Source organism: Nyctibius grandis, chromosome 1, assembly GCF_013368605.1.
Source record: "Nyctibius grandis isolate bNycGra1 chromosome 1, bNycGra1.pri, whole genome shotgun sequence".
Taxonomy (NCBI): domain Eukaryota; kingdom Metazoa; phylum Chordata; class Aves; order Nyctibiiformes; family Nyctibiidae; genus Nyctibius; species Nyctibius grandis.
This window is the reverse complement of record NC_090658.1, coordinates 41,044,133-41,066,050: the sequence shown is the minus strand read 5'-3', so window position 1 is coordinate 41,066,050 and position 21,918 is coordinate 41,044,133. Positions and strand designations below refer to the sequence as shown.

Below are 21,918 nucleotides of genomic sequence, written 5' to 3'. Positions count from 1 at the left end.
AATGTATGAAAGCAGTTCTGAGAAGTGGCCCTAAAATAGCTTGAGTTTGCTTTCATTGGAGTGGGAGCTGCTGCAGTGAGTAACAAGAATGGAGAAACAGGTAGGAACAAAGGAAAGCATGTGAAAATGAGAACAGAACAGTGGAACTGGAGATGGTGGAAAATGGGAAATAGATGGCTTCAAAAAGTGATATGATTGGGAGATCAGATGCAGAAAATGACTTCAGCAAAGTTTTAAATGAATGATCAGTCTATATCTTTCAGTAGCGTCCCTCCGAAAGGCAATCTTCATGCTCATTGTCACTGGATATAGTGTAAAACCACAATTCTGGGACAGAATGCTGTAGCTTTGTCTTCTGAAAAAAAAGTAATCATTTTTGGAAGATTTTATAACTTAGTTCTCATGTACATTAATAAAAACAGATCATGAAGCAGCAGTGTGCCCTATTTGCATGGAAAAGATTTTTTTCACTGTTTTTTTCCATGTTTTTGGCCTTATCATGAACTGAATTTTGGACCTGGATGTGTATGTTCTTGCTATAGAATTCTAGAGTCTTTGTGCCTTAGTTTCCTTGAGGTTGAGAAATAACTGTATACTAGCAGTACCGTGACTTAATTGGTAAAACACTCAAGCTTTTCTGATAACAGATGCAAGAGTAAGTTTATATATAATTTTGGGGTTTTGATAGGAAGTAAAGGGCCCATTTGTAATAAGAGGCATTTTAAATTTATCTGTGACTACTACATATTTGCACAATTTCAGTGGGATGCCTCTGAATTGCACAAATATTCTTCTATTTAATACAGGTTTTCTGAGAAATCTAAACTGAAGTTTTCTTGTTTGTTTGTAAGCTGGAACCATTTTTGTGAGCTAGCCCCTACACAGGATTAGAAAAGCCTCACAAAGACAATGTCAGACAAATTATAAACCCCTCAAGCTGTGCAGAAAGAAGATAGTGTCTGTGAAGGTTTTTGTATGCACAGGCATGTTTAAAAATACAGTCCTTTGTTCATTTCTTCTCTGTTATTTTGTTCTTTTTTTTTTCCTCTGATTGTCACTGTCTGAGTTTCTAGGTTGTAGATTAATGCTTAACACTACCCACTGTGTATTTGTGATTTGCGTTTTGTAATTAAGGGGAACAATGGGAGTCCATTGGGTCTCGTTGTATATAATGGTTGGTTTAATTTGTTTCACTTCTATCTTGTTAATTGTAAATTGATCATTAAGATTTGAATTCTAATCTGTCACCAGGGTTGTGAGTACTGAAGCTAGAGCAATGATCCTGGTTTTAATCACTGATGATGAGAAACAAATTTTATAATTTGGGTACATACCGCAGTTCATATATTTTAACACTGTATTTTATGGTGTTATAAATATTGTTAAATGACTTTTAGTGTAGTTTTACTGTTTGGACTATAATGTATAAATTATATTACTGGTTTGGCAACAGTAGGCATCCAACTGTGTGAGTTTAATTGAAGTAAAGAACACACACCCGGCTGAACTATTTTTCTGCATGTTTGGTTGACTGCAGTCATTGCGTTCAATACCAGGAGTGAAATGTTTGTTGAAGGCAGCCGTACAAAGATGTGAAACAGTCTGTCTGAAGGATCAGTCATTAAAATTATATGCAACAATACTGTGTTAGCAGAAAATATTTTAGAGCATGTATTTAATTGCTGTACAAGTAAACAATTGGTTTTAAGAGTAAGAAAGGTGGCGCTTAAAAAGGGCTGCAATGCAAAATGTAGATCAGAGGAGTAAAGGCAGAATTGCCACCCTAGTTTTCAAAAATCAGCTCATCCTAAAAATATCCTAAGACTGACTTTGAATTGTAACTATTTAACATTTGCTATTTCTTTGCCTCCAGTGTTCGAATGTTTTGGAGGAACCTGGGGTTTTTTTTCAAGACTCTTCCAGCAAGGATAGTAGATGATAAAAACTTAAACTTGTTTTTAAAGAGAAGTTGAGGCTTTCTTGGTAGTTGAATGGATCCAGAAGTATGGGGGGGGGGCGGGTTATTGTTGTCCCTGTCCTCCCTTCAGTCATCATCAAATGTTTTTAATACCGTGACAAGTAAATGAGATTTGGCAAAATCTGTTACTCATCTACTTACAAACATGCATTTTACATTTTCATTTTCATGTGACATTGTAGCTCTGCTCTGTGCAGTTTGAGAATAATATTGACTTCATACAGGTCTCTTGAGTCTATCAGTTCTCAGAAGCACACACAGATGCATTAACATGACTGTATGACTTGTGGGGCCAGCCTGAGTCTGCAGAAGTGTAATTACAGGTGATCTTTTTCAGGTATTAATGAAGGCTCTTGGTGTGCAGTCTTGTCTTGGGATCGGTGCATTCTCTTTAATGCTGACACACATGAACCTTTTAACATTGACCTTAATAGGCTTTCTGCCCTTCAGGTGTGCTGTCCTCTGAAATTTCAGTGTAGTGAAATACTTGAATCTGGGTGGTCAGACTCTTAGATGTTTACTTGGAAGGGACATTGTGTAAATAATACTTTAACTTGAATGAATTTTTTTTTGCTGAGTTCAACTGTAATTTTAGGAGAAGAGAACGCAAGTAATGTGGTTCAAAACATCAGACATTTAGAGCTGTAATTTAGAGATCAGAGATCATGCTACTCATGTTTTCAATGAATCCAGTACTTTTTTTTTTGTTTCATTAATTGTAATTTTCAGTAGCATTTTGGTTTTGGTTGATTTGAATCCCTTGATCTTTCCAGAAAGGCTTCAAGGTACCTTCAAATGTGCTGGAGATTAATAAGTTCCTTTAAAACTTTGAGATTTTTACCACCTTGAAAGTTGCTTCTGCTGTTTCCGTGAATGAGACAGCGACGTATAAATACAGAAGAAGCAGGATCCCCCAGTTGGGAAACCCTACAAACGTGTTAATTTACAGTATTGCCTCATGGCAAATGCTGCTGTTGCATTTTGCTGGCAAAAAAAGGAACACAGTCTTGAGTTTAGTCCCTGTTACCACTTGGTTGGGCTTTGTTTCATCAGGTCTCTGTTTTTCTGCTCTGCAGTGAACCTTTGCTTTTATCCACTGATTGTCTGTCTTACAGTATCAGTATCAAGTACAGACTGCATTCATACTGTGTGATAACAGTTGGTCCAACTGACAATGCTTTGCTAATGCTGACATTTAAGTTACTAGTATTGCTGTTAAATGATCAGTGTAAAAATTTGACTTCAGTTACCTTCCTGCAACATCCTTCCCACTGTTACCCGTCCAGGAAACTCTTGTGCATTTAAGTTTGATGTACAAATACATCAGCACAATTCTAATGTATTTGTCAGTGATGTTCCTTAATAGAGCTGTAACTCCCTGTCTAAATTCAATTAAATACAGTCTTCTTCCAAATTTTCCCTTGCTATGTTCTTTTAGATTCACAGATGATATCATGTATTGTTCTCTATTTAAACATGAAAAGATTATGTTGTCATTTCCAGATTTGACTTGTCAATGTAACAACATGTTTTTGAGGGAGTAGTATTCCTTCCCCCTGCACTTTGTTGTATTTTTCAGAATGTCAGTTTTTGTTGCATTCTGTAACAGCCAGGAAGGTAAAGTATCTTTCTACTGTAACTGCAGCATATTTAAGTTTATGGTTTAAAGATATCTCTGAAGCTTTTTAACCTCAAGATCTGGAGTGGCAGATGCCATGAAACAAATTTGCTTGCTTTTGATTCTTACTTTCTGATAGTATAGCAGATTCTGACATGTTCTCATTAACCTTTTCCAAAGAGTTAAACTGTACAAGTGCATTATGTATATTTTATCACAATTTAATCTGAGATCTTTTCCTGATATTAAGAAGCAGCTCATGCCTGTTTCTCCATGGGCTGATGGTTAGACATGTAGCAAGTAGCAGTCCCAGGTCATTCATGGATCTGGTGTCTCTGCTCACCCGTGAAGAATAAGAACTGCTAGAAGTGACTAATTTTCTTAAAGGCTGCACCAAGTTTTATGTAAATTAGGGTGTGCCTGTATGATTTGCCCCTTATTTCTTAAGGTTTTATTCATTTTCCTATTAATGTGGGGGTTTTTTAAAATCTGTGTAATGGTATTTTGGGCATATTAAGTTAATAAAGTTTCTAAAATGGTACCACTATTGAGAGTTCAACCTGTACAGTGCAGTAAAGGTTGGACAACTTCTAGTAGCCATTTTTTAAATTAGATGCTAGCTTTTTCTAATAACGAACTTGAAATGTGTTTTCAAAATGCTGGCCAAATTCTTGCTTAACAAGTATGAATTTACATTTATTGATCTTATTTAATATCAATGCATAATGCCAAATGACATGCCTGTTTAAATTAGGCTGAAAATAGCATAGCCAACCTATGACTGAGTGATTGCCATTGGCATATTTACCAGACACCCTTCAGCATCATGTTCTTTTGTCTTAAGATTATTTGAAACAGTGTTTTGTTTCTGTAAGTTCTAGTAATAGCCTGTTTATGCATTACATATACATGTATGAAATTTTATAAATGCTGAAGCCACATATTGATGGCATGCTGCAGGATGAAATCTGACAACATCCATCATCACTGTGTTTTACTTCTGTAGATCTGAAGTCAACCAGCTTAGTCAGGAAAAAGAGTATCTTCGTGGCAGATTGGAGAACATGCAGAAACGGAATGATGAATTGGACCAACAATGTATCCAGCATGGGAGAATGCATGAGAGGATGAAGTCGAGGTAGGAGGTCCTGTTAATCTGTCAGTATGTGGTATGCTCTGCTGTACCTGTTGTGTTATGCAAACATAAAAATGACACTGGGTTGTTTCAAAGTAATATTCTTTCCTTATGAAAATGACCACCCTTTCCCCCTCCCCAAGCATTCTGTCACTTTTTTTTATGACATCTTTTGCTTGTGCCATTTTGGATAAATAAAACGAAAGCTTGAACAACATTGTCTTCCAAAGAATTTAAGCCCAGTACATATGTGTGTGGGCTGCTTTGGCTGTTCTCTGCTCTAACTTGGATGAATTGTCTTACCATATTAAAAAAAAAAAGCGGGGGGGAGGAAGGAGAGAGGAGGTCATTCGGTAATATGAATGTAGAGTACAGATGTGGATTCCATTATGGCGTGTAATAGGTGTATATTTTGGGTTTACCGTCTTACCGTTCTTAGTAATATTTAACGTGTAAAAACAGACAAATCTTACTGAGTATCTTAGTAACCAGAGAACTATTAACAGCTTCCAGGCACCACTAGCCTTTTCAGAGAAGCAGTGATTTCCTCAGGAAGAGCTGGGAGCAGCTACAGCAAGACTAGTATGAATTATTTCCACTGATACCAATTGACTGTTCTGGCCAGAGCATCCAGACTGCTAATGCCTTGTGCTGCACTTTGTATTAGATGGCCTTAAAGATCACTGTGCAGACTTTTTTTTTCGTACCAGAAAGTTCATCTGTGCTCTCTTGTTCTGTTTTCCACTCCATAATTCAGTGTAACAGGCACTGGAAAGAGCTTAAGCATGGTTGGGGAGGTAGAGGATAAAGTAGGGAGATGACTGAGAGGCAACTCTGCAAACCCAATCAGCCAGGCTACCTTTTGTCAGTAGTGAAAGGCAAAATGCAGTTTAACTTCATCTGGACTAAATAGTCCTGACTGGGCAAATTTTTGTTTGCTTTTTTTGACCACTGACCACCTGATAGGATCAGACCTTGCATGTGTTGAAGCAGCGAGGTTCTTGTATGCTCATTTTTTTCAAAGTATTGATTTCTTTATTTTTTTTTTCTGCCATCTCTTCCTTCTCTGTCCATATCAGCTTGTTTCTTGCAAGCTCTCCGTGCATTCTTTTCAGTCTTCCAGACCCCCTTCTTTCCTCTTCCTTTTCAGATTTCTGTCTGTACCTCATCCTGTTTTTCTGTAACCCGGGATTGTCATCATCTTTTATAGCTCAGAGAACAAAGAAATTCAAAATGCTATGACTGTGTCCCTAATCTATGTGACCACATAATCTTTCCATTCATCTCACCTCCCTTTTGGTTTCTTTACTTGTGGTGGATTCTTAGCATACGGGGGACATGCACTGAGGACTCAGGGTGGCTTTCGGGGGAAAAAATGAAACCTTTTTTTTCTTTCTTTCCTCCTAGCTGTTCTTCTGTAGGATTATTAGTATCTAGTTGAATTTAAGACTGCTTTGTAAATTTTTAGGACAACCTTTCCTCTGTCAGAACCAAATAGATCTACTGGAAAATGTTTTTCGTTCTCTGCTGCAGCAGCAACGATTATACACTCGAAAAGATTGAAAGCATTAATCCAGAACAGAAAAGTGGTTTGAAAGCAGAGTGGTCATGCTGCAGGCAGTGCCTTACCTTCTGCTGCTGTTTTGCTGACAACAAAGAGAGAAAACAGGACAGTGATAGCATTTGTCTTATTTAATATTTTAGAATATGTAAATACGGCAGAGATTATCAGGTATTTGAATCATGAACAGTATACTTCACCAGGATTTTAAGAGAGGACTCTTTTAACATATTTTTAATTATGATCTTGCACTATATTAATTAAAATCCAGGTAATAAGTGACCAGGCTGATATAATAACCTGCTTTAAAAATTCAGTGTAATCTAGCTTTAGTTTCCATGTGAAAACTGTAATAGATTTTCAGTTCAGTTCCCAAATGCTATAAATTGGCTATGAAGTATTCAGATCTAAGTGAAGAAAAGCAGAAAGTATAACTACTACAACAAATAAATGTCCTCGTGCCTTATGTTTATGTTGAAGGACTTCCACCAAATAAAAATAGTGATTTTTCTCTTGATTTTGAAAATAGAGATCGGACTATGCTATTTGGTAAAGGGAGAAGAACAAATAATAATAATGGATTTTGCCTCAGATTTTCATCCATCACTCAGATACTAATAATCACGGCAAAATAATATTAAGGATGATTACTTCTTAACGCAATGTTTCGCCTTTGTGTGCAGCTACAAATAGCACTGGTCTTTTTGCAACACAATCCTGAAAAGTGCATTCCTACCTAATTTTCTAGCTGTTGTTATTCTGGCTCTCTTTAGAAAGTTTCTTGTATCAAAATGATTTTGACTTGAGACCTAACATTTGCATTTGAATAATAAGGAATTGTGGTATGTTTTTAAGAAGAAATCTCTGTCACTACTTGTGTTCTCCTAGGAGAATATGACAGGCCCTGATATAACTATTTTGTGGAAGGAGCAAGATCTAATTGATCAATCACAATATCTTTTGGAGCAACAATGTCTTGGCAATTGTGATAGTTGCGTTTCTGAAAGCGGACAAGATAACTCTTTCTCTGCCATCCCTATCTTTCTGTCTGAATAAGTGCTGCAAATGAATATAGTCCAAAATTATATAAGCAGGTTTTAAAGAAAGAGATTACTTTAAATTGCAATCATTAAAGATGATTTTTGAATCAGCCTTTTCAATGTAGTGCAAATATCCATCCCTTTCTGTGTGTTTTTGCTCAGTGACATATGGCATTAAAAGAAGTAGATGTCCATCTAAATGATACAGTTGATGCATGCTATTGGGGCAAACTTGAATTGAAAGATGTATAGGTTGCAGGACTAGGGTGACACGTTAAGACTGCAGTGGAGCTTATGAAGAGATGTTCATTTAATTTTGTTAATCTAGCAACCCTGTAGATCTTTGCTTTAGATACACGTATGATTTTTCTTTTATATTAGTTTGTTCTTGTTTTGATATTTTTCGCAGCTATGTACTTTTCATTTTAGACAGTGATTTGTTTAGCTGAGTAGATCATCTCAAAAGTATTAATTAATGTGATCTAGGGTCACTGATGTGCCACTGGAAGTGAGCTCGTCAGCATGTGTGACTTTATGGTTTTGAATCCTGGAGAAATAAATTCTTGTCTGTTATGTGGCAAAGAGCACATTGGTATAAATTTTCAACCTCAAAGCAAATTTTATTAACTTCTTCAAATTCCCATTCTGTAGATACTTGTTCATAGTAGAAATGAACAGGTAGCAGAAAGTATAGAATTTCTTAATAAGGCAGCTATAAAAATAGAAAACTAGCCAAGAGTAAAAAGAATACATAGCAAAAATGAAAGGTTAAACTACCTTTCTGTTCTCCTTCTGTGCTCCACTCCACAAAAAAATGATACATTCCAGAGGAAGGAAAATCCAAAATCAAATTAATTGAGTAACTGTATGCGTAATGTTGGTTCATTGTCTCCTTTATCTGTTTTCAAACTGAATTCCAAGGCATGCATTTTCACCTCTGTAGTTAAACCAGTTCTGTAAATGCATATCTACTTCCGTGCATGCTCTGTTCTCTAACGATTTGGGGAGCAAGAAGAAAAAGACAAGAATCTGGCTGGATCTGTTATTGATGGAACACATTTACGAATAAGTAATATTTGCCAAAGCTGCCATGGGCCAGGATTTCATCAGGCTAGTTAAGCTTTCACTGAACTTAGTTAACAACTCTTGTAGGTACAAGGTTCAATGACGGCTTTGCTTTTCTGCATCTATTCTTTTTCTTGTAAAGCAAGCATTTGATTGTAAGTAAGTAATCTGTTTAGTGAATTTCTCCTGTGGGCAGCCAGTGTCTGAAATGGGAAGCATTTAATTTAATATAGCTAGCTCTTTTCTGTGTACATTTCCTGTTAAAGACCCAGATGATGTGTGGAAATACAGCAAATATGGAGTACTGTCTTCAAGTAGGAGAAGAAAAGCCTAGGCAATTGCTTTCCTTTTTTCAAGATGAGCCAGCCATGCCTTTTTATCAAGCAACAAAAAAGAGCATATGGACAGTAGTTTGTATGAAGTATGAGGCTCAAAAATTTAGAAGCTTCTAATAAGTTTTTTCCAAACATTTTTCCAAACAAAGTTCAGTATATGGGATCTGGGGCTATGAATTTCTTCTGAAACTTCAGTTTTGGTGATTAGAATTGGTATTACTGTTATTTTTGCTGTAAAGTGTGTGTGATCACTGCCCAATCTGGGTAACATTAACAATAGTAATACCTTTTATGCAAATTTGTATGGGGCTTTTTGTTGTGGTAGCTTTTTGGGGGTGACAGTGTTACATGTATTTCAACTGTATTTTTGGTAGCTAAAGTTAAAAAGAAGAGCCTACAGGACTGGCAGTTTGGGGCAGATGTGTGTCTATTCCTCAGGCATCAGTGGTTGTAAGTTAACTATAAAAATGTTACAACCATCTGTGTAACGAGACGGCAGAGATCTGCTCTTGCCTGTTACTATAAATAAGAAGGAGATTTGTTTGACTTCATAGACATTGGATTTATAAAGACTATATGTGTCAAATTGTAACTACGTGCCATGTTGCTGAGATGTGTCTGCAGCCAACTACCTGGGGTGTTTTCCCCTTCAGACATTCTAGTGTAGTGCAGCAACTGTGCAGAAATGTCTGTATAGCACAACATGTGACAAATTATATTTGTTTTCTACCTATGGGGAAATGTATGATTCTTATGGTAAGCTTATCTGGAAGAGTAGCTAAAATGGATTCTTAAATGGACCACTCGAGGAGTTAGAGATAAAATGTGACATTCAGTTTAAAATTATTTTAAAGGGTTTTCTCACCTTTAAATTTTTTTTTTGTTATTGTTACTAAGTGATAGTGTATGAGATCATGTATGCATGTGAGAACACATATATATGAGAATGGAGACATAGAGAGAGAGAGAGAGAATATACCAGCAGTTTCAAGTAACTGATACATAAAATCACAATATCTGTTTTGCTGTCACTATTACACTTCTGAACAGAGATTTTGGATTTCTTTGGAAAATCTTCTGTAGAACAATTGATTAAAATTATTTCTTGATAACTGGAGCAATCAAGTTGCATTTAAAATTTTACATTTTCTGCTTAAAGCTCTTGTGCGCTTTTTTTGTTTTTTCAAGAAATAACGATTGGTGGAAGAACTAAGCTTTGATCATTGCCTAAAAGACCTTTATTTTTCTCCCAGTCCAGTTGGTTCTTTGTTGAATGTATTGTCTTCCTTATTTTTATTTTTCTTGTATGTTAGTATTTTTTTAAGTAACAGTGAGGCAATTGTTACTATCTTTTTACTAGAACAATCATCTCTTTTGAAATGCAATTATAGAATAAAAATGCACTGTATTGTGGCTTTTTAGTTTAAAATGCATTAAATTTTGTATTGAAAATAGAGATTAACATATGCAGTGTCCAGAACATCTTTGATATTAAAGTTGCCTCAATGTTTAAAGAGCAGTATGCTCCACTTTTTTCTGAGCATCATTATTCGTACCCACATATCTTTGGTGTGGTTTTGCTGTAACGGGATTGCTCTAACAGCTGGAAACAGACCTGTTTGTATAGGCTTTCATGGAAGGAGTTTGTAAAAAGCTTGGTGGTGACTATGTCCAGCATTGCAGTGCAGCCACATAAAACTCTCCCCTCTGTCCAGAATTTGAGGTTATCACTATTAATTAAATTTTTATTGCTATTTAATAGACTCACATTTTAGGTTGAGAAGTGGATACTCCAGAGAAGTACTGTTAGGAAGTAATCAACGGATGATGCGTATGCACATACACACATATATACACACATATATGTGTTGCAAATCGTGTCAGAGTCTGAAAGTATATTTGGGTTTTGTTTAACGTTTGGGTGTTTGCACACAGTTCACATGGTCTGGAATAGAAACTGGATGTTCAAAATCTCTTCTTCCCTCTTCCTCTCCAGTTCACTGTTTGTCTCCTTACTGTATATATGTTTGTCTGTTCCCCCCTGCCCCAACTTTAAACAGATGTCTATATATAGTGTTTATATAAATGCATATATTACTTATGCTTTTATAGGTATAATATTCCCATTCTAAATAGTTAATAAGTTCTATAAGATTACATAAGCCACCAAATAGTGTTTTTAAAGATTTATTCCCCAACTGTTTGAACATTAGACACATAAAGCAAAAATTACCTTAGTTGTTAGAAAACCTGAAAATGTATACCAAGAGTGAAATACAGGGTCTTCAGAAAATGCTGCAAGATAGTATGTAAATAAGTTGTTAGCCGCCTTAAGAAGCAAATGACAAGCAGAGGGAAATATCACACCCAATTTTCAGATAGATGTTTAGGGAACTTAATAATGTTCTGTAAGATGTATTATAGGTCACTGAGTACTGTGTTCCTCTACTGCAGCTATCACTAAGAGTGTGTGTATGTATATAAAATATCAGTGCTTGTCTCTGTATATTTAGTTTATATATATATATATATAAATATATATATATTCCTTTGAGAATGTTTTGAGCTGCTTTGTAAATGTCATTAGGCCTCCCTGCTCCAATCTGGACAGTTTCCAGCACCACTGATCTTCTGATTGGAATCCTTCTTATTTTTGGTCTGAATTTATTTGTGTTCAGCTTGTACCTACTTGTCCTTGAGCCAAAATTGAGGTAAGTAGTTCTTTTGTTCTGCTTTTGTTTTATCTGCACTGATAATGCAGATAATTATAGACAATGGTTGTATCTATTCAGTCCTACTTCTTTTATTCTTGTTTTTGCAATAAGCTCTCCGTCACCCTCAGTTTTCTGATTGTTGATCTTTTTTGAATATGGGCAATCAGAACTGTCTACGAGGTGTTGGAGGAGGCATTTGAATATCTCAGATGGTGGAATTAATGTATTTACTGGAAATTCCTTGACTGATGGATCGTAGGATCACATTTGCCTTTTTGACAGCTACATAATAATGGCAGCTGATAATCCTTTTCTATCCAAGAAGTGCATCCAGGACCTCGTCTTCCCAAGTAAATTACAGTTGATAGCAGAGACTCTTGCTATGAACTGAGAATGCGTTAAGTCCCTTGTGTAAGACTTTGTACTATAAAATTTCATCCCATTTCTGCTGTTCCAATCTTCTGAGTCATCTGTTTCTTTCTGTGCAGACCTTTTCTAAGCTGATGACATCCCTTAAATTTATCAGCCCACTCCTACTTTTTGTGCTGAGTCATAATTCAAAATATTCAAAAATCTGTTTAAACTTGAAGAAATCCACTTATAATTCTTCCTCACCTTCAATTGTTCCTTTCGGCTGTGCTCTTTATTTTAGTCAGTTACTTATCAATGACAGCTTAGTCAAAAATTGCTGATGGGGCATGATATTTAATGTTTTGCTGAAGTTAATGTAGCTAAGATTTATTGCATTTTCTTTATTGGTAAATCAGCTGTCAAAGAATTTAGGATTGATGTGATAGAACCTGCTTGGTCTAACTTATGTTTCAGTTTTTAATGTTTTCCGTTTACCTTCATTCCCTTATATATTCTTTTCCCTTCAAAATTTGTTGTAGGCTTTTCATGTGTTTGAGGTCATGTTAATGGGCTGATAATTATCTGAATTACCTTCTTTAAGGATTGGTTAATGCTGCATCTGTTTTGATTGCTTAACGATGTAGTCAATGTGGGGAAGAAGGTGTAGAGGGGAAAAAGAAAGTGTGTTCACTTTGCACACCAAGACAGCTGGCCACCACAATTTCAGCGTTTTAGAAACTGGAGAATATCTGGGAAAGGGATACCATAAACTTGGTGGATACTCGATGCCTCAAATTAAAGCTAGGTGGTAAAACAGCCACAGTTGCTTGCTACTGTGTTGAACAGCTATTGACATTCTAACACCCCCTCTGCTAAGAGTCTGGTAATTGTCCACTCCTGAGAATATCTTCTGTTCTACTGCTTTGATGTACTCTGCCTTCTCCAAAACAGACACAGGGATAGTTCTTATTCATGCCATCAACTTTGGGGAGTCAAAGCTTCAGCTTTCTAATAGTAAGCTTGTATTCTGTCTACCGGGAATGTAAAAAGCCCTGAAATATGTGTGACATAAAACAGCACAACATAAGGTTCCAGGCTGTTCTTGTTACTTTCTGTTGTCAGCACAGTTGTTGGTTTTCAAATTTAAATGTTAGTTTAGCATTAACGAAGAATCCTTGATTCTCTCCTCTCAAATGGAGGTGGATAAAGGTGATGTCTTTGACAGCTCAGCCCAGACTCTCCTTGATGTGGCAAGATCTAGAAATGTTTGTCCCTATGCAGATCATCACAGTGATACTGAAAAAGATGTGTCGTTGGAGAGCAGTGTAGCCACAGTTTTCCAGTGAAACCCTATTTTATTCTCCTACATTTGCTACAAACCTGCAGCTGTTTCAGTTTTGGTTGATGCTTTCTTCTGGTGGTGATACGTGATCCTTCTTGTGTTAATCCACCAATTACCCCTTAACCACTACCATATCTTCTGCTTTGAAACACTTTGCCTTCAGTGCGTCGTAGTAGCATCTCTGGTCCATGGTAGTAGTCATGGACCGGTCTTCCTCACCCCTTTCCCCAGAGACGTGAAATAAAAATGAGCAGGTTGGATCAAAGTGTTCATCTGCTGACAGGTTTGTAAAAACACAGTTGTTTAATGGCAAGAAATAGCACCAAAAAGCATGTCAAAGTTCATTTAAGTTATCTGCTAAAAGGTATCCAGAGCTACAGAATAAAGGTTTCTGCCCAAGATAATAGCCTTTCCAATGTAGTATAAACTCTGGAGGACAACCCTCCCAAGTTTCTCCTAGAAGTATACACCATTTCACAATCTTTAGCAGGTCTTGATTGTTTAGACGATCTAAAAAATTAAATTGTTGAAATCCCTGACTGTTATACTCACCTTATTTTCTTTCTTCCGTATTGTGTTGCTTCTGCATTTTTAAAGTTCATTTTTCTGTACTGTGTTTCTGTGATATCCTTGTGATATGTCAGAACATTAAAAAAAAATAGCCACTGTGAGACTAACACTATGGAGTGGTTCAGCAGCAAATATCTAGTTGGGATATTTAACAGTAATTGGGATCTTCTTATTGGGCCTTAAATGAACTCACAATAATAGTAAAATCTGACTATTAACCCATTTGGCAAACTACTTTAAGCAGTGGCAGATTTCCTTCCAGTTTTGATCTCTGTGTATAACTCTTGAGATTTTCAGAATAAGGGTTTTTAAAACCCTCCATTCCCATATAGTGGGGAACTGAAAATGAAGACAGATTAATAACATTTAAGCAGGTTTGCAAGTGTGTAATGAAAATTTACCAGCTCTGTAACAAAATCTATGCGCCTGCCTGTTTTCAAGGTTATTGTTGTAAGAGAAGGAGACTCAAAACTAATGACTATTTATGTTTTTAATATAATAAGTGAGTAAATTTTTGCAAGGCTATTGGAAGGCTGCTTTTTCCTCATAACTTTAGTGTTTTGATTGCTTCCGCGGGGTCCAGTCCTGCTCCTGTGGAAGTTGATATAACTGTGGATGCTCTCATTTTCCATATATAAGTCTAACCTGCTTTTAAATCTTTGAGTGTTTAGCCTTGGTGTGTCTTGTGCCAGTAGTTCCATAACTAATGTTGCACTTAAAGGTGTTTTTTTTCCCTTCATGATTTTTTTGTTTTCCATCTTTCAAACTAATTGGAAGTGCTGTGGTTTATGCATTGTGAGACTGAAGACTTCTTTTTCCACTGGTTTTGTTCTCTAAAACACAGATAGAATCTTCTTTTGTGTATTTCTTCTCTAACTTAAACTATCATTCATTTCTGGAGCTCCAGTCATATTCATTATCAGTTTCTGAGTCCACTCTAAAAAAACTGCAATCCTAAAGAATTAAATACTAAAAAGTAGTTATGTTTATTGTGCCTTGCGATAGTGCTAATTGGTAGTAGTCTAATAGTAACAGGCATTGTGCTAGTTTCTGGAAATGCTATCTTAAATGTGTTATCCCTCAACTGCTAATCACAGAAGTTGTAGTGAAATAGAGATTATGGAAGTGGCTATAAGGAAGGACAGTATAATATGACCTACTTAGCATCTACATTTCTAGTGCTCAGGACAGCATTATGTGTGCTCAGGGCTTCTCAGTTTGGTTCTGAAATAAACTAGTGATGATGGAAAAATATGAAAGAAATGGAAAAAGGTAATAGATTATTCTGTGGTTGTTTAACTTGTTCTTTGTGAACACTAAATTCATATGTGCAGGGAAAGAAAGGGGAAGTGAAATTTTGTTTAAAAGTCCTTTTTAACCTCGTAGAGCCAGAGTCCACCTTTAGTTATACATTTGGAAATACATCCTTGTCCCAAGTATGATATCTCATTACTTCGGACTTGATCCTGAACAGTCTTTGCAATGCTGATTTGATTCAAGTCAGGATTGCTAAATACTTCCAGGTCTCTGGTTTCAAAAGGTTGTTTCAGTGGCATGGCTGAAATTATAGTAAACTTTTCTCTGCTTATGTAAAGTGTGTAATCCTTTTGAGTGCTACACTAGCACTTCCCACACTACCAAGGATTTAGCCTTAGTTTTAGCTATGTGACTTGCATGTAGTCAAAAACAACTTTTAAGGTTTTGAGTGGTTTGGGTTTTTTTCCTTTTTTTTTCCTCTGCTTGGATCACTTCAGTGACTGAACTTTTTATATATTTTTTTTATATATATATATATTTTATAAAAAAATGTGTGTGTGTGTGTGTGTATGCATATATATACATATACACACACAGTTTCAGAACTAAAAAAAACTCGTCTGTAAAGTGACACCAAGCACGGACAATTGCAAAGAATAAATGTTTGGAATCATGTGACTAAAAAGCACTTTGATTTTATCTTTTACCATCATGAAGGCTGTTGTAATCTGCCGTGCCTTATCACACATGTGTTAGGTGATGCAAATACTTGTGCTTCCCAAATCAGTTTTATCAATAAAATGCACAAACAAGCTGAGCAGAGGCATATGTATCCTTGGGAAAGGGCTTTCATAGACTGGGCAGAAATGAAATGTCTTCGTTGACTTTCTGTAATGTTAACCCATGTCAATAAAATCCACAGGAAATGTGTCTAACATTTTGTCCTTTTTAAATTTCCATTTTTAATAGCAAGAAGACACTCCAGGCAGTGCATTTCTGGGGGATTATTGCATTTCTCGGGTGGCTGAAGTCACTCACCCTTCAGCCTTGTGCCTCGCAACACACCCGAGGCGAGCAATAATCCCCAGCAAGGCACTGCCTGTCTTATCTTATTGCTTAATTATTATACCTATTTAATGCTGCTTAGAACATTGTCAGCTGTTGAGAAAAGGTAATTATCACTAGTCAAATGAAAAACACTTTTTTGGCTGCCTTACGGATACACATTTTACTGGTACCTTGATACATAATGAAGTCTGATAGCAAAACTTTTGCTTGTCTCTTCTTCAAGCCACAGCTGTTTCCCTGCTAAATTCATCCCATCTGTCTCCCCTTCCGTAAGGCTGTAGGCAGTATAGCATAAGTACAGAAGCAGTTCAGTGCTATTTTGGATAAACATAGCTGAAATTTGAATCTTTGCCATTTGCAATGCACACATTTTGTTTTACTGCTGTAAAGAGAGCTGTCAAAATAAAAACTACATGGATAATTTACCGAAATACAGTCAAATAAAAGGATGATCAAAGGGGAAAAATGAAGATATCATATAGGGTCACTCCTATTTTCATGGTGTATTCTGAATGATGTAATTGTTGACCTCTTGACATTGCTAGGTTCAGAGAAATTCATAGTGAGTAAGAAAAGTGGCAACCACTGAATTGGAATATAGCATGAAGAATTCCAGATTTCATGCCAAAAAGGTTAATTGTAGCAAGCAGTTATTTGCAATAGTGTCCTCTTGAGATCTCTGACCAAGGTATAGTTCTTTGCTCATTTTATAAGGAATATATAATTGTGTAAAATAATACAGCTTGGAAATTAAAACCAATATGTCTATATGTGACACTGTCTTTGAAAATGGAAGGACACCATAATGATCACTGGGGGCAGTGGTCATGTACACCCTCCTTTACTCCTTGCAGTTTTGTTGACATGGAAAAATGTATATCAAAGCTGAATACAGCGTCTTCATTGAGTTTGCTGTTCTAAATTGGATTGGTGGTTAGTTATCCAAGGCTTGTGTTGAAAATTTCAGACTTTTTGGAACAAAAGATCCAAATTCCAGCAAGGTCTGCTTGATAGTTCACCTTTGTGACCTGAATAAATTGAGTACTGTGCAATATACAATATTTCAGAGTCTTTTAGAAAAAATCTTTTTTAAAAAGATTTTTTATCTTTTTAACTCTCTTCTGCTGAAGTGTTATGGAAGACCTATGGAAGGTCTCGAAGACCGCTATATCTTGGATATATTTTCCTTTCACTGTGTTATTGTGTTTTATGTGGCCCACCTTTGAGAAGACTATATTTCATCAGCACTGTGTATGGCTAGTAAATGCTTATGAGTCTCCTGTAGGAGAACCTTGGAAGCTCTTTCTAGGTTAAACCTTGATGTGTATTTGGGATAGTTCCATGTTCTGTGAAAGTTGATTCTTGAAGGCTAGTGCTTCCAAATTCATATTGTGTTAGGTAAAGGTGAACAAAGCCATGTTTGTCCTAACCTAGAAGATACTCTTATTGACAAAGAAAGAAATAGATGAAGAAGTTAATGTTAGTGGACAATGAAATTAGCTCAATATAAAATTAATCTAAATGTTACAAGCAGAAAGTTCCTTTCGGAAAAAGCACTTCGTGGAGTTCACTGCTACTGGAATACTGATTTCATTGTTCTGTATTGAGGTGGAGAAGGGGAGAAAAAGGATGTTAAGTCATTAGCTTCTTCAGTATTTACAGGATTGTTTTCAAGCTGTATCAAAAGAAACAAAGCCTTTTGTAATATTACTAAGAAAGGTACTGCTACATGAAAACCTTACACAGTGATTTTCATGTAAAATCAATACTCTGTGGCAAAAAACAAGACTGTATTACTCCTTCACATTTACAGGAATGTTAGAATTTCTCTCTCTTTATAGACACTAAATTGAAATATATTCAAAAGTTGTGAAATATTATTTTTACTTTTGTTCAGTAATATGAATATAAATAAGGATGCCAGGGGAGGTTTAGATTGGATATCAAGAAAAATTTCTTCACTGAAAGGGTTGTCAAACTTTGGAACAGGTTGCCCAGGGAAGTGGTGGAGTCACCATCCCTGGAGGTATTTAAAAGACATGTAGGTGTGGTGCTTAGGGGACATGGTTTAGAGGTGAGCTTGGCAGTACTAGGTTAATGGTTGTACTTGATGATCTTAAAGGTGCTTTCCAAGCAAAACAATTTTTTGATTCTGTGTTATAATCTGGGAGAGTGAATGTTGGTTTTTAGTTCTCCTGTGACGAATCCACGAGCTGGTAAAACAGCTACTGCACCAGAACTAGTACCCTCATGTTTCAGTTTAAAAGAAAGACTCGTCTTTTTAAAGGAAGCCCAATTCTTCAAGGACTCCACGATATATAAAGGCATCTGCCCCTCTGCCTCCCTTCAGGCTTGACTGGAAGAGTAGTTGTATTGACTTGTCTGAACACTTACTAAGTCACTGAAATATTGCAATAAACATCCAGGTACTAGGGCCATCTTGGAACAATTGCTTTTATGGTAAATACATTGTGATATTCTTGGAAGTCCTACTAAGGTCTGAGCTTACCTTTTAAAAATAGTGCCTGTGGCTTGGTCATCCTGTTTTGTATACAACTGTGTAAATCACTTGCAGTAAAAGGAGAATGTTTAACATCTGAAGGAACGTGTGCATGTACCACCTCAATGTTTCAAGAAACTTAATAAGCTTTTTTTTTCCCTCTCCAAAAGGAGAAATTTACTTCTGTGCTGCGTTACATATTGGAAATGGTCAGCCTCTGTTAGAATCATTTAGGTAGCTGCTGTAAGTTCACATGAGAGGCCTGTACCTTCATGCGTAACAAATTTGACAGATTCATAGCGTTTTTTCCAAACATGCTTTCAAAGCTGCAACTATCTAAAAAAACCTCAATTTTTACAAAGAGTTTTACCCTCTTACAGGGTTTGTGCAAATGAGAATTGGGGATGGAGGAGTGGGCAAGATCAAGAGCAAAACAAGTTGCAGTGGTTGTCTTTCCCATGTGCAAAGTATTAAGCAAGCTGTCAATCTTATGCTTTTCGCACATTTATTACACTTTACTTTGCAGTCCAAGAGTGCTTTACCATAAGTATGTGCATTTTTTGATGATGTGATCAAAAATCAAATTCACCTTCAATCGAATCCTTCACCTACAGCGTTGTGTATGCATCCACTGTTGGGGACTTTATGTGGTGATCTGGATCTAATAAGGAGGCTTCCTTTTGTGCAAATCTAGCACTTCAAATACTCATTTGTTTTTGTCTGGCCATGATCTTTTTACTTATGTCCAGGATTTTTTTTTCAGCCTGGGTGTTTTTAGATCACACAGAAGGCCCTATATTTCCACTCTTTCCTTCTGCAGGTTAGTGTAAGGACAAAAGGAAAAGAAGGAATGGGTCAGAGGGGATCACATACTACCAGGCAAAAAAATTCGTTAAGTAATATGGAAGAAGAAAAACACTTTTTTAAAGACAAGAGAAGAAAAAGACTTCTTACAGTGCTGTTTTCTGTTCTTTTCCCTTTACCTTTTCATGCTGTTCTTCTAAGGTAATTTTAGGTACTCCATCTCTACATGTGGAAGGGATGTTTCCCAATAAAAATGTTCTGAAGATTTCTGGATCTTCTGAAAAAAAAAAATTTGGAATGTACACAGTGAACAAAAACCTCCGCTTGCTCAAAATTTTTCATGCAACTTGTTTGCTCAGCTGCGTTGTGAGTTATACAATCAAAACCAAAAGCCAATACAATCTTTACAGAGTATTATTACTTTTCACTCTATCTTAGCTGTGTCCTCCCACTTTCAACTGCCTCTATTTTGGCAAATTTTAGATGATGATGTTGTTGTTTGTGCTTAGATGTTCTGATTAGATATAACTTGCAAGCTCCACAATTTGAAAGTACTTTTTTTGGGGGTTTTGTTTTGGTTTTGGTTTTGTTTTTTTTAAATAGCAACATGACATAAACTGAACAGTACATTCCACCTATATGGTACATAAATGTTTTTCTTTTTGCCTAGGTTCTTCCAAACAGAGAAATTATAGCAAATATTCTAAGTGCTTGCAGATACTCTATAAAACAAAATTAAAATCCCTTTCATTCAGGGCAAATCTGTGTTAAAATGTTTCCCTCTGAACTGTTCTCTCAATTGTCTCTGGACCTAGCACTGCTTTGTTCTGTTCAAGCCCTGCCTGATGTACAGAAGCTACCCCAAACAAAGTTTTAAACAGAATCACACAGAATCAACCAGGTTGGAAGAGACCTCAGGGATCATCGAGTCCAACCGTTGCCCTGGCACCACCCTGTCAACTAGATCATGGCACTAAGTGCCATGTCCAGTCTTTTCTTAAACACATCCAGAGATGGTGACTCCACCACCTCCCTGGGCAGCCCGTTCCAATGTCTAATAACCCTTTCTGAAAAGAAATTCTTCCTAATGTCCAACCTGAACCTCCCCTGGCGAAGCTAAACGACAGGGACTATTTATGCAAAAGCAGAGATAAAATCAATTTTGGTAAAAAGCAAAACTGATTAGAGTCCTCATAGTTAAATTCATTAGCAGAGCCCCCAGTTCCACTTCTCTTAAAGCAGTTTCGCAAGATAAATGAGTGAGCCTTCCCATGCTACCTTCTTTCCTTTTAATAATCAGTGGAACTTTGGTTGCTAGAAACGTCTGAATTCATTCAGTCATACAGATAACTGTAGAGCAGAATTGAAAATGAGGGTTACCTGAGATGTTAGTGTTATTTGTGTGGAAATATAATCTTAAAAATTCTGTTCCACTAAAATTTATTCTCTCCTATTAAGCTAATTTCTATTCATATTTTTAAATAGTACATTTGGGGATTCTTTCCTTTGTAATCTTTATGGGAAGGAATTTTTTCCTACTACTTCAGTGGCTTTCTGCATCAGATTGGAGGGTAATGTTACAGTCAGTAATGTTTACATCAACAAATGTAAATTCAAATTAAATCTATTATTTAAATAGCATAATGGAAACACATGGTGCTTTGTAGTCATGTAATTAAAGAAGATCTGTGCCTCCAGGAGTTTATGATCTAAAGATCAAAACCAGTTCCACATGCAACCAGACCTCTTCTAAATATCAGTGTACAATTTGGGGATTTTGTCTTGCATTTTCTTCAGCATAAATTTTACTCTTGAGCAGAGATTTCACCCAGGCCAGTGCAGTACTGTTTGAGATGTAATGTGTAAGTACTGTGCTTGACACTTTGTGCAGGGACAATTAAATCTTACTACAGAAAACCTTGGTGTTTTGAAGTCAAGATTTATACCTTGCTTATTTAACAGTAACACTGTGAACTAAACTTTGTGGATGATACTAGTTTAGGGGAAAAAAAATTCTTATCTTTGACAAGGAGTCTGACTAGCCATGCTTTTTTTTTTTCCAGTTGTGAAAGTAATTTTGTGCAAAATTGCATTTGAGTTAAATTATTCACTCATCCTGGGGCAATAGCCTGTATTCACTTTCCAGCTGAGCCAACTAAAAATATGGGAAACAGACCAGCCTAGTATTCCGTTGTTGCCTTATATAATGTGGTGTTTTGGAAATGATGCTGAAGGCAACCTGGATATTTCATGGATGAAATAGTAGATTCATAAACTGAAAGCTTTGCTTGCTATTTGTAATGGTGTTTTCTCCCTTCCTTTCAAAACTCTGCACTCACAAATCAGAGGTGTTGCTTTTATTTAAAAAGAAAAATAAAAAAAATCTTGCCTCTTTATCCTTTGAAGAAATCTTTGCCTGAATTGCTGGCTGAGTTCCCTCAAAAGCCCTGGACTCCTTCAAAACTTGGAACCGAGTTCAGACCCCAACCAGGTAAGGTAGTGTACTTTTAGTGTACTTTAATTCTTAGTTTTCTCCCCACAATATGCTACAAAATAGTCTGGGTGTAAACACGTAGGTTG

General features: G+C 36.3%; 1 protein-coding gene across 3 annotated transcripts in view; it reads left to right on the top strand.

Moving 5' to 3' along the window:
• Nucleotides 1-21,918, top strand: part of SDCCAG8 (SHH signaling and ciliogenesis regulator SDCCAG8) — a 116,126-nt gene that overhangs the window by 67,460 nt on the left and 26,748 nt on the right. For all 3 annotated transcript variants that reach the window (XM_068408472.1, XM_068408374.1, XM_068408318.1), the window contains exon 16: nucleotides 4,603-4,734. In XM_068408472.1, coding sequence (XP_068264573.1) covers nucleotides 4,603-4,734 — 132 coding nt within the window. The remainder of the gene's footprint in view (nucleotides 1-4,602; nucleotides 4,735-21,918) is intronic.